Source organism: Typopeltis vanoorti, chromosome 5, assembly GCF_054136105.1.
Source record: "Typopeltis vanoorti isolate ZY-2024b chromosome 5, IOZ_Tvanoo_1.0, whole genome shotgun sequence".
Classification (NCBI taxonomy): domain Eukaryota; kingdom Metazoa; phylum Arthropoda; class Arachnida; order Uropygi; family Thelyphonidae; genus Typopeltis; species Typopeltis vanoorti.
In genome coordinates this window covers 5,880,701-5,894,893 of record NC_143553.1, presented here as the reverse complement: position 1 = coordinate 5,894,893, position 14,193 = coordinate 5,880,701, and the positions used below count along the sequence as shown (strand labels likewise).

Sequence of the window (14,193 nt, the reverse complement as noted above, 5' to 3'; positions counted from 1 at the left end):
TGAACTATAATAGAAAGTTGGAAATTATGACCAACTCAGGAGAACATGTACTATGTTTGTCCCATGGTAATCAGTTACTGAATAGGAAAGATATCAGAAATGCATGAGTATCTTTGTAAAAGTGATTATGAGACACTATCTGAATGTATCCCAAGAGTTTGAAGAACAAATCGGGTAGGAAATGAATGTGAAAGGAATATTGTGAGAATAAAAGTGAGGAGTTAATACTAGCATGTACGCTAAAGAAATGTTCAATCGAATTGGCTATGCCCTTGACATATTTGTATAACTTGAGCCTCAGCTCAGGAATACCACAGGGATGGAAAAAATATATGATAGTTCTGTTATACAAGATTGGTGCAAAAACCAACATGTCTAACTACCAACCTATCAGTATCTCTGGAGTGGTGTGAAGATTTTCAAAAAGTTGATAAGAACTCGCATACAAAAATGAATTGAAAGATAAGAGCTATGCTCCATAAGTCACGTTTTAGCAATATACTCATATTTTATAATATTACAGCTGAGTTGGATAAAGGGAATGGATATACTATGATACTGTTAGATTTTAAGAGCCGCTGTTGTGCAATTGGAAGAATAGCGGAACATTGCGCCCTTTGATTGGAAAAGACCTGGGTTTGATTCTCATCATGATGAGAAGAATCCTTATATGGGCTTTTTCAATTGAAGGTAAGTTAGCCGATCTCATATGGTGGTAGCAGGGTTTTTTCTCCCGGAAACTTGGGTTTTTCATCCCGCATACATAACACCTGTCACGTAATAATAATTTTGATAAGGCACTTGATAGGATACCACATGAAAGACTGTTGCATAAACTGGAGGATATGGAATGGGAATATAAACTCTTGACTTGGATAAGTGGATGATTGACAAACAGGTATCAAAGAATGGCATAAGGTGGGTGTGAATCTGTTAGATTTAAAGTGACCAGTAGTGTTCTCCAGGGATCAGTCCTTGAACCATTGTTCAATTGAGAAGGATCATACAGGAGATCTTCAACTTTTTGCTGATATGCAAAGACAGGCAAGCAGCTAGGAATGCTACTGATATCCAGCATTTACAGAATGGTTTGAATAGTCTGGAAATGTGGGCAAATGATAATCGCTATGAATTCAATGTTGGTATGCATACAGTTATATACACATCACTCATGTTCACAGAAACTGTATCACCTGTTGTAACTTTTTTTTTTTTTGTAATTAAATTTGAATGTCCATTTGAAAAAAGATAATAACACAATAACTGTCAAATAATGAAGAAGGTAATATAACATTTTAATTTTTGATTAAGATTTGGCTCTTTTTAGTGCAAGATGTGACAATTAGAAAATGACAACAAATTTGCAAATATTTCAAAATGGAGTGGACAGTGATATTTTCACTGGACAAACAAATACCAGTAACAAAATTTAGTTCAACTACACAGTTTTACTAACATTCAAAGCTAAAAATTCACTTTTTGCTGTTTAGTACTTGGTGGGTCCTCCTCCTCTTACCTTTATTACAGCTTGGCATCAGTAGGACACTGACAAAATCAATCTAATTTATTTGGTTAGCAAAAGGCATCTGGTTATCAGTCCCTGTCGAATAGCTTGCCACAACTTCCATTTGTTCTTCCCAGTCCCTTTTCAGTTCTCCAGATGACACACGGCGATTTTTTTTTTGAGGCAGAGCCGCTTTAGAATTCAATCTCGGCATGGTGTAGACAGTGACTTTCTTTTTGAAGCCCTTCTTCACTTCAGAAGATTTGGTTTCCTTCACTTTTGACATCAGCTGTACCACAGTAGATTGACTACAGGGCACTCTTTTAGCTTTTTCATGAGAGGATAGCCTTCTCTATTCAAAGCTTGAATAATATTTTTTCTGCCAGGTGCTAACTGCATGTAACTAGCCATAGCAATCTCAGCAAGAAAATGCGAAAACTGGCTCTTGCTGTCTATTTATAGCATAAAAAATTCTAATGCAATAGCAGCAATTACATTATACAGAAACCTGTGGGAATGATAGATAATGCGATATAATGAAATATCTAATTATAAACCAATCAAAACTATTTAACTACTAAAACTATATTTACATGGTGATGATGCAGTTGCTATGAACATGAGTGGACTTTGGGTGAGATATCCAATGGCATATTATATTATTGGGATTATGTTTGGAGAAACTGATAAGGCTACAGAACTTGGAGTTTAAGTGAACAGGAAGTCGAAGTTTAAAAGTAACATAGCAAAAATGGCAAATATAACTCAGAGAAGAGTTCCACTGTTGAAATAAACACTGACATTAATAAGATCACACCTGGACTACTGTGCAAGATTTGGTCTCTGTGGTTCAAAGGAAAATAAAAATGCCATAGAAAGGATGTAGAGAAGATTATATCAGACTTATCGAACTATAGATAATGAGGACAGATTGAGAGTATGTGGACTGCAGACTGGTTAACAGAAGAAAGAGAGCTGATGTGAATGAGGTTTATAAACTTCTGAATGGGTGTTATAGGAAATAGTTCTTATGAAAATTTTCATTATATGGAAGGTGGAGACAGAACATGGAAATTAAGTTTGTTTGTGGTCAAGAGCTAGATTTTTATCTTACAGAGCAGCGAGTGAGTGGAACAGTTTGCTTGTTGAAAGTGGTGAGTGCATCTAATGTGAATGAGTTTAAGAGAAAGTATGACAGTCTATATGGGTGATGTATAGCCTCCCTCAATGAGTCCTTGACTCACTGGAGTTATCATATAATAGTAATAATATAAAAGTTATCCTCCAAATCAATCTGTTATCTGTCAAGACTCCGATATTATCAGATCTTATATTTATGCCTTCTAAGGCACTTTTTATTGTATCAATTCATCTATATCTTGGTGTTCCTCCTGCCAACCTGGCAGAGAACACTTGTTTTACTAATCTTTCCTCTCCCATTTTCTCAGTTAATTTGAGAAACCAAAATGAAATCAACATAGTCATTTAAAGAAGGGAAGGTTTGCTTAAGATAAGTTATTGACCTTGGCCAAGAAGGGCACTGAAAATAACAGATCTCTCATATCTTTAGGCAAAATAAAGTTTAAAATACACATTTCTGCTCTTTGAAGTAAAAGTACAACCATACTACATTTAACTAAAAATAGAAATACAGGCCTCAAGGACAAGTCAAGACATTTTCAAATATGAAAAAATATGCAAAACACATTTTCATTGTCATGACAATTGTTCTATAATTGTTATGACAAAAACATTAATGCTTTTTATTACCCAGTGGAATAGGTGCAGCTATTTTAGCCTTATTTAACTTGTAGAGACTGAGAGGAAGTTAACATATATATCCTTAGCCAACCGGATATAACCAACCCAAACTATCAATGATTTTAAATGGTATCTGATGAGGAGCGTAGAAAACAACTGCTTCTATCTCATGTTCCCTGACACAATATACATTAGGCCTTGATACAGCCACATCTGCATTATCGCAAGGCCTGGTCACCTGAGTTTCTTGGAGATGAGGAAGTGGAAAGGATCCAGAGGCAGGTGACCAAAACAGTGAGTGATCTGTGATAATAGATGGGAAAAAAGGGAATATGGTAGAAAAAACATTTTAAGTCAATGAAAGGATTTTATAGGAATGATTCAGAGGATCATCCCCACAAGAGTAGTGGATGAGTGGGACGGTTGCCAGCGTGTTAACAGTATTTTGTCAGTCAATGCATTCAATTAGATGTATGAGGGACATCGTCTGGAGAGTAGTCTCATAAGTCTTCAGACTCCATGCAAGTTCTTATGCAGTAATGATAAAAATAACCAAATTTGGCTAATTCACATTGCCAAAAATCTGGAACTCATTTTAAGACCTTTGGCAAGATCCCACAGAGGTCACCAGTTAGGACTGTAACTGGTAATTAGTTTACGGAATTAACAACACAAATGAAGTATATTAATTAAAGGTAACTTTAATGAATCACTTCTATATTTCGGCAACGTCACATTGCCATCTTCAGGAACATAAAGATATGGCATGTGCACGCAGGCACTAACACAAAGCAAATGAGGAAGAAAGCAAGAAACTAATATTGTTCCTCAAGTCCTAATGGTGACCTCTTGCGGGCTAATTTGGTAGTCTTGGCTGTTGGGATGAAGTTCTCATAATGTAAGTCTCCCAAATTTGGGGTAGTTTCATGCACCCAAATTTGTTGAGGTTAGGAACATTTTTTAGAGCTGCTGAAGATTCTTTGAATAATCTTTCGTATTTAAACTTGCTGCGATGAATTATTTTTGTTTTTTTCCAACGAATTTTATGGTGGGTATCTAAGGCATGGTCTGCCGGCCCAGAGCGGCTGTACTGGTGAAACCGGATGTAGTCTTTGTGTTCCGAAATCCTGATATTAGTTGTTCTGCCTGTTTGGCCAAAGTAGGACAATTTGCAGCTGCAAGGGACCTGGTATACACCAGGTAGGTCTAGGGGAAGTGGTTGGTCTTTGGTAGAGCAGATAAGGGATGCCAACTTTTTATATGGTCTGTAACAGGAAGTAAGGTCATATTTTTTGAGGATATTGGTTATTTTCTCAGAGGTGCCCTGGATGTAGGGGATGCTGATAGACTTGGTGTAATCTTTATTGTGGAGGGGGGTTGTGGTTTACTGGTTTTAGTATTTTTTGGATTTTTTTGGGGTTATAGCCATTGGCTAAGAACGTGGTTTAGTTCAGTAGTCAGGGCCTTGTCATCTCAGCAGATTAATTTTGTCCTGTTATATAGTGTTTTTATAACCCCATATTGTTGTGAGGGGGGGGGATTGCTGGTGAATGTATCGGCCAGTATGGGTGGGTTTTCTGTAAACAGAGAAAACCTAAGATCCATTAAGCTGGCGGGTGATTAAAGTGTCTAGGAAAGGGAGGGTGTTGTTTTCCTCTTTTTCTAAGGTGAACTGGACTCTGGGGTGTTGGTTGTTTAAGTGTGTTAGGAAGGAGTGGAGTGTGTCTGAGCCATGTGGCCAAACAGCAAACACATCATCCACATAACGAAGCCAAATAGTGGGTTTTTGTGGGGCGGAGTTTAAGGCTTTCTCTTCAAATGTCTCCATAAAGAAATTGGCCAAGGGTGGGGAAAGTGGTGAACCCATGGCTGTCCCCTCTATCTGTTTGTAGAACTTTCCTTGCCAAACGAAATAGCCTGAGTTCATTGTGAACTGAAATAGGGCTGAGATATCGGGAGGAAACTAGGCTTGGATGAGCTCAAGGGTTTCTTTGAGTGGGACATTAGTGAATAGGGAGGAGACGTCAAAACTGACCATTATGTCAGTGTGTTGGAGTGTGAGGTTTTCTATACTGGCTTTAAAGTGGGCTGAGTTTTTTTTGTGTGTGATGGTGTGTTGCCAGTGTAGTGTGCGAGCGTTTTGGCTAAATGTTTGGCTAATTTATATGTGGGGGAATCAATGCCATCCACTATGGGACGCAATGGCACATTTTGTTTATGTATTTTTGGGAGTCCATATAATCGGGGGGGGGGTCTAGAGTTATAAGGTTTAAGTTTGTTGGTGACTTCCACAGGCCAAGAAGTGACTTTCTTAAGGAGTCTGTGGAGAGTTCTAATCTGAGAGCTGGTTGGATTGTATTCAATGGGGAGGTAAGTAGTACGGTCTAGTACTAAAGCATTTAGCTTACCTTTGTAGTCTTTTCGATTGAGCACCACAGTGGCGCTTCCCTTATCAGCTTTGGTGATTACCATTTTTTTGTTGTTTTTCAATTCTTGTAGGGCTGCATATTTGCTTTTGGAGGTTTGGCTTTAGTCAGAACACCGACTACATCCAGTCTTACGTTGTTGGCGATATGGTTAGGCAGGTTGCGAATCCCACGCTCTATTTGGATAATGATTTCTTCAGCAGGTATCCTTTTAGGAGCTATTCGTTTTTGGATAAGTTGGTTTTTGGAGGTTTGGCTTTAGACATCCAGTCTTACGTTGTTGGCGATTTGGTTAGGCAGGTTGTGAATCCCACGCTCTATTTGGATCATGATTTCTTCAGCAGGTATCCTTTTAGGAGCTAGGGCGAAATTGTGACCACGTGAAAGTGCGGTGAGTGCTTCAGGCTTTAAAACTGCCGACGAGAGGTTGACTACAGTGTTGAGTGGTGGCTGTGGTAAGGAAGTAGAATTCTTCGTCAGGTTTTCGTATTTTTTTTTACGTGCCGACTACGTATTTTTTCGAATTCTTTTCTTGCCGATGTGCATGAGATGTCATGAAGTATCGACCATAGATCATGGCCGAGTGTATTCGAAAGCTCTTCCTCTAGCGCCCGTAAGGTTTTGTTTTCGTCGGCAAGGAGAACGCGCGTCGCGGTAATTTGTTCTCTTAACAGGGCGAAGCTAGTGCGGTTATAGATGCGTAGAGCTTTCTCTGAAGTAAAACGGTGCTTCAATTTGACACAATTAGGGATCACTTTGTTATCCCGGCAGCGTTTTAGGAACATCAGACGATTTATTTGCCTCGATATCTTCAACCTCAATTTGCCGTATTGATGGGCCTTTCGTGCGATTGCATCTCCGTGGATGATCATGATTCTAGTAGCAAGGCTTATACGTTGGTTAGGAATGTAGGATTCAGCCTTTTTTTACACTGTTTGCCTTCCTGATGTTTCCATTGAAGACATGAAGTAACTGTTTCTTTCAAGAGAAGTAAAGACATAATTAAGAAAATGTTCTTTTTAGCTAGCATATTTTTGGGCCTAGATGTGATTTATTTATTTTTTATTACAGTCATACCCTGAAGTTACGCGGTAGGTGGGACCAACAAAAAATGCGTAAGTCGGGTATAATTTTGCATACAAGTTAATTGGGACCAAAGGCTTACAAAAACACCTAGATTTTTTAAGAAATATAATCATAACTGTAGTTTTTCGTACATAAAAAAAAAGAAAGTTATTTCTATGTCAATGGTTTCATAAAATCTAATAGATTCGGCTGACGGCATAATGTCTTTTTGTTGACACGCAAAATTTCTTCATAGCAAGCGATAATCATTTTTTTATTCCTTACCTTGTGGCTACAATTTGTTCCTCGTTAGAATCTATATCCGCCAAAATCTGTAAACCTTTCTTTTATGATTGTTCTTACTGTGGACTCCTGTAGATCAAACTTCTTTGCTAGCTCACAAATTTTCATTCCACCTTCAAAATCATGATGATGATGTTTTTCTTTTCTTGCTAGCTGTAGAAGAATCGGACTTGCTTCCTTTGGACGGCATTATTATTTTTTATGTGATAAAATTTTTAGCAAGAACATAACATTAAACAATCACAAGGTTTGTAGACTATAAAAATCGTATATGAATGGAGACAGTGCAAAACACATCAGTGCTTGTCCACAGCATGTGCGACACTGCTGAATGTGGCCGACACTGGAAAGATACCACTAGTGGTGATGCGTGAAGCGGGGCAGGAATACGTACATATATGAAACTGCGTAAGTCGAGGTATGACTGTATTTTATTTTATTTTTTAAGATCTTAAGATGATTTTTTGGTGTTAAAATTTATTTAAGAATGTTGTGCATTCCATGTATTAATCTATCTTAGAATTTTTACTGTTTTCATTTGGCATATGAGGACTCGGTTTACTTAATGACTATGAGGTTAAGATTTAAGAATAGGAAAGAATTATCACAGCAATATACATCATCATCAAATTCCTGCCATGTACCCTCTCAAGGGGTGTACAGGATATGATAGTACTACATGAAAAAAAATTACAACATTATCAGATCTTATATTTCTATCGTCTAACACACTTTGTACTGTATCAATCCACCTATATCTTGGTCTTCCTCTGGGTCATTTTGCTGCCAACCTGGCAGAGAACACTTGTTTTGCTAATCTTTCTTCGCCCATTCTATTTAAGTGACCATACCACCTGAGATTAGCTTTGCTAACACATTCCTGGATGCTGACAATGTCAAGTTCTTTCCTAATATCTTCGTTTTTAATATGATATTGTCACTGATGCCATCTGTTCAAGCCTATAATCTTTCTCAGGGTTCTCATATCTGCGGTCTCTAGTCTTTGGTCAAGTGTTTTACTTCTGACCCAGCTCTCAGATCCATAAGTTAAAACTGGTTTGAAAACTGTCTTGTATACAGCTAATTTAGTGTTCCGACTAATTTCTCTCTTATTCCATATGAATTTATTCAATTGACTTCCTACCATACCAGCTTTGCTGATGCTGTTGTCTATTTCTATATTTAATTTACCATCTGTAGTAAAAATAGTGCCTAAGGAGCTGAAATGTTTTACTTGTTCCACAGGTTCTCCATTCACAACACAGTTGACATTTTCAATGATTCTGCCTATTTTCATTGTCTTTGTCTTTTTATTGCTGATCTTCATACCATATCTATTACAACAGTTATTCAATTTAGTCAGAGAATCTTGCAGAAGCGGATTTATCTACAAGTATAACATCATCTGCATAAAGCAAAGAGCTGACATTAACATCTCCAATTTTGATATCATGTTTAATACCACTTTCCTTCATAATGTGATCCATAGAGATAATGAATAACAGAGAGGATAATGCACATCCTTGTCTCACACCAGATTTAAAATTAAACCATCTTCCTGTACTTCCTTCAATTCTAACTGCTGACTTACAACTCAAATAAAGACTAAGTATTGCTTGATATAATGCCCCATCGACACCATATAACTGCAGTATTGAATAGCTTCTCTCTTGGCACCTTGTCATATGCCTTTTCCAAATCAACAAAACTTAAATACAGATCTTTGTTATATTCCAATGCTTTTTCGACTATTTGTCGTAAAGTGAAGATCTGATCCTGACAGCCTCTATTTGGCCTGAATCCAGCTTGTTCTTCACCAAGCTTTTCTTCCACAATTTTTCTCAACCGTTTCTCAAGTATACTTGCATAGATCTTGCCAGGAAAACTCAGTAGGGAAATACCTCTGTAATTCTCACATTCAGTTTTATTTCCCTTTTTATATATAGGTACTATTAGAGCTCTACTCCAATCATCGGGAATTCGTCCCTCTGTCCAGGCTTTCTGAACTATGCAGTGCAGCCACTGTAAGACTTTTATACCACCATACTTCAGCATTTCTGGTCGAATATCATCTACTCCTGCTGCCTTTCCACATTTCAAGCCTTTGATGGCTTTTTCTACTTCAAGTATGGATATGTATTCCTGACTGCATGCCTGGTCAGTGTTTTTTACCACTGTGCTGTCATCACTGCTTGTTTCATTTAGCAGTTTTTCAAAGTAATTATTCCATACTTCAAGGTTATCTTTTTCTCCCATTTTCTTGTCACCTTTATCATCTCTAACTCCTTTTACAGTACTCTTTCCTCCATTCCTAAGCTTCTTCAACAACCTCCAGAATATTTTGCCAAATTCTTGATATTTATTTTCTATGTTCTTGCCAAAGTACTCCCATGACTTTTGTTTAGCTAGTTTTGCACTGTGTTTAGCTTTCTTACATCTATCTCTGTATTCTTTAAGAGCACAAGCTGACTTATTTGCCAGGAACTTTTGATATGCTTTCTTCTTTTCCTTCACTGCCTCTTTAACTTCCTGTGTCCACCAGGGAGTTCTGATTTTTCTATCCTTGCAGACAACCTCACCACATGCCTCTCTGGCAGAATCAATCAATGTTTTCTTCAGAGTTTGCCACTGAATCTCAAAGGTTTGATTCCTGTTCTCAAACTCTTTAATTTTTTCTTCAATAATCTTTGCGTATTTTAGTCTACAGTTCACATCTGAGAGCTGCTCAACTTTTAATCGCTTTAAAACTTTCTTACATGTTATTCTTTTGAATATGAAATTCAATTTTATCCTGCTCAAGACTAAATAGTGATCACTTCCAATTTCAAATCCTCTGTACACTCTGGTGTCCTGCACCAGGGAGAAAACATCACTATCAACAATAACATAGTCAATGAGACTTTTCTTATTCCTAGTCTCTTCTCTCCATGTGAATTTGTGCACATTTTTATGTTGGAACATGGTGTTAGTAATAACCAGTCCATGACCTGAGCAGAAATCCAACAGATATTTGCCATTATGATTAGCTTTGCTCTTTTCTCCAAATTTTCCCAAAATATTTTTGTCTCACAATCATTTCCTACTCTGCTATTTAGATCCCCAACAAGGATCAACTTTTCATTTTTCATTGTGTCAGTTGCTTTTTCTAAAGCCTCAAAAAATTCCTCCACTTCTACTTTAGTAGAACCGTCTGTGGGACCATAGGCACTAATAAGTCTCATTGTCCAGTTCCCCATTTTCATATTTGCCCACATTACTCTACTGCCATTCAAGAAGATTAGCCTCGTATTTTGTGTTGAATACTATGGCTACTCCTTTAACTTGATTGTCATTGCCTGAATGTAACATTTTGTATTTATTGCTCAGAAAGATCACCAATTTTGGTCTTTTTTGTTTCAGTCACCCCTATTATGTCGATCTGGTACTTATCTAGTTCCTCAGCTAGCTCCATTTCTTTGCCATTCAGGCTTCTTACGTTGATAGTACCAATCTTTAACTCTGGTGCATTTACCATATTTGGTGCAACTGCAATGTGTCTTATTTTTGCAGAAGGGAAAAATCCATCGAATTACATCAAGATAAAAGAGACATCGCATATGGCAGAACCAGAGGCAAGTGCTCAGTCGAACCATGTCCTGAATTCTGCTGATACTAACGATGAAAATTATCATTCATCCAGTCATATGGGACAAATTGGAAAATATCTTTCGATGCTATGATGAACTGGAAAGAAGAATTGTAGAATCTAAAGAAATTGTCCTCTATCCAGTACATCTCAACACTAACCTTAGTTATAATCTCTCAGACTGTCATTGCGCTGCTATCCAACTTCAGCATTCATGAGACTTTAAACACGTGCACACACCCAACAGTGAAGAGATAGATTGCAGCTTTAAATGTTAATACTGTAATGTATAGATTTTTTTTTTTCTCTTGCAATGTTTGTTGGTAGTTCTCTCATGTTATGCACCCAAAGAAGTCTTCTAAGAAGACATTATTCTGCAGTTTATTTAAATTAAAATAATGGTCATATTTTTTTTTTTTTATTTCTTGGCTTATATTAATCTGTTTCAAAAAAAAAAAAAAAAAAAAAAAAAAAAAAAAAAATATATATATATATATATATATATATAAATAAACAAAAGGGGAGTCGATAATTCCAAGTTTATGTACAATATTGTTATGGGAGTCTTTGCGTATACAATGGTCAAGAAAAGGAAGAATTATCAAAGCAGGGAAGTGCTTGTCTATTTCAAATGTAAATTAGATGTATCTTTGTGCATCCAATGGCTGAGAAATTTGTCAATGGTTTGGTAGTCACAAAGCCATCAGTGTATTTTGGCCAAATTTCAGATTTTTCTGATGGGAGGAGGGGAAAACGAGAACACACTGTTCCAAGATTCTAAGTAAGATTCACTAATAGTCTGGATGGCTGAGAGGATAGTGCCTCCACTTTGTAACCTATAAGTTTCAGGTTTATCAGTATAGAATGGATATTTATGAATGTCAGGTGATAGATGACTTCATTGTCTAGAGGGGGAGAGAGAGATAACCACTCTGAATATAAGAGACCTGAAGTAGCTAGAAAAAAATACTTTGCTTGGTCTCTAGAATAGGATTGCTAGATTATCTAAGCTTAATGTGCTATAGATTTTGAACCTTTCATAGATGAGATTGGCATATAAAAATATAAAATGCAGATGGTAAAGTGGTAAGTCGATAACAGTACTTTCTTTTCTTAGCAAAAATTATTTTGCTATATCAATTATTTTCAATGGAGAGAATGGGAAAAGAAAGCAATGATGTATGGCAGAAATCTGTTCTGAAGTAAAAGGCTGTATCTGGATTGTGTGTGAATAGTGCAATGTGAAAAGCTAACTAAAATATGTCTGCATTGAAAGTGATATTTTTTTTAATTGGTTGACAGTGCTGAGTGTTCTTTATACAGGCATGGAAAACTAAACTCCTTGAATGTATGTAAATTTCTGGGTAGGTAACAGTAAAGATTGTCTGTATCATCTACAATTTGTCTAAATGAGATAGTTTTTCTGATTGCTGAATAGTATGTATATTCTTGCAGGGGAGAGGGGAAGAAGTGAAGCTTTTCAGTTTACACTGGCCAAGAAACCATTTTTTAAAGAGCTCAGTAGATCTACATTTAATACTTAATAGGTCATAATTTACTGCTTGGTGTGTATGTGTAGGTGTCTCTCACAAATATTACATATATAGGTCTTGACAAATATATTTGCCCACTCACCCATGGAGAGTAGATTTTGTTAGCTGGCAAGTAGCTGCAGAATAAACAAAATAGATTATTTTTGTTATTTAATAATAAATAAATAATTTCTCCAACAACAGTACAGCACTATTAATCATTTTGTGGAACTCCTATTGGGACATGTGATTAAATTAATAGGTGATCTTGGGAGAGTAAATTTTTTGCACGGCAAGTATGGATTTTGATAATTTGTTGTATACATATAATACACCTCCCATTCCCCCCCCCCCCCTCCAAATATCTCTTTCTATCCATTATTTGTCCTGGAATTTCTCATTTATCAGCTAAAACTATATATAATTTTTCTCCCTCTGCTTCCCTTCAGATATTGGGTCTGTTTAAAGTTTGCAAGAATGGCTTCTATTAGCATACTGTCATTTTGTTTGTTAGATATGCACAAATGTATGTGCACACATACTATTGACAATGACACTGATATAAGGGTTAAAAAATTAATAAATTATTTCACTAAAATAGTACTTAATTCCTTAAGTCTTAATGATGTGTGATACAGAATAGTTTAAAGTTAAAGGGAAGATTGTTGTCTACTGTGTACATAATTCCCTGATCACAGAATCTCAGTTAAGAGAGCCAAATCAGTCATTCTGCTAAGGTAGATAAGAAGAACATATACATCAGATTGCATCAAACTGGAACATGGAATGCCAGGATTTGATTATGGCTTAAACAATACCTTCCCTATTAAACTGTCAAGAAATGTTGAAAGTTTATTTTTCACTTGGTTAGACTATAATAAATTTAGTTTAATCCTTTATCCAAGTGTGAGCAAACAAATATAGGCAGAGATGACCTTGCTAATGCTTCTGCCTGGTATCTCCACTTGGGCCTGGCTCCCACTGAAGAAACTTCAATAAAGGTCGAAACTAGTCTGGGTAGTGGCCCTTCCCTTAATGCATAACATTATACATATCCGCAAGGAGATGTGTTTTGCATTATGGGAGATACTGAGATAGGAGTGATGTTAGCTTGCTCCACCTTTGCAACGAGTTGCACGGTGTTGTACCACCTTACCCCAGTCCTGAAGATACTTTCAGGCGCAAACTTTGTTTGCTCACACTTGGATAAAGGATTAAACTAAATTTATTATTGTCAAGAAATGACAATCCAATTATCCATTATAACAAAATATTGCTATGGTCCTTATTAGTTTGCTATAGTAAGAGTTGACTACCATGTTAAAACTAAAAGGATTTTCAAATTAAAATAATCCCTTAATTATCTAACCTCTGCAGGAGAGAAATTTGCCAGTCAGATAACTTGAAGGCAAAATAACCGAGAGATTACTATATATATGATATATGAAAATAAGTACAAAGTAAGACATTTTAAATACCTTACCTTAAACCTCCATCTTGTTACACACACAAATTTTAATGTATGATCTTTCCCTAAAATTTCTTCATTACAAAGAATATCCACCTATGAGAAAGTGTTAATTAATATATAAAAAAAGCATTCTACTAAACAATGGGTAGAAATCATCTGTTCTATTGAAAAAAAGTTACCACATATCACGCTATTATTGAAGTATTTTTATATGCAGTACTATTATCATGTAGAAAAACGAATAAATAAAGGAAAGAAATAAACAACTCCCACAACAATAAACACACTTAGTTTTCTTTTATCATACTATACATAAAAGCATTTATTTTTTTTATGATTTTTTTTTTAGTAGTGGGAGAGGCATTCACATAAATGTTCTATATTTCATTCTTTTATTCCTGTTCATGATGACTCATGATTCTGAGACACAATATGAGAATATAATAATTTTTGTTTTGGGAATGTATGCAAGAGAAATGGAAAAGGGCTGGGAAATGTCATTTAAG

The 14,193-nt window shown here is 36.2% G+C and overlaps 1 protein-coding gene across 4 annotated transcripts in view; it reads right to left on the bottom strand.

Annotated features, from left to right (window-relative positions):
* The window catches only part of l(3)73Ah (polycomb group ring finger 3-like lethal (3) 73Ah), a 203,041-nt gene that overhangs the window by 25,659 nt on the left and 163,189 nt on the right, over positions 1 to 14,193 (bottom strand). For all 4 annotated transcript variants that reach the window (XM_090393034.1, XM_090393035.1, XM_090393037.1 and 1 more), the window contains one exon: positions 13,700 to 13,780. In XM_090393034.1, coding sequence (XP_090249160.1) covers positions 13,700 to 13,780 — 81 coding nt within the window. The remainder of the gene's footprint in view (positions 1 to 13,699; positions 13,781 to 14,193) is intronic.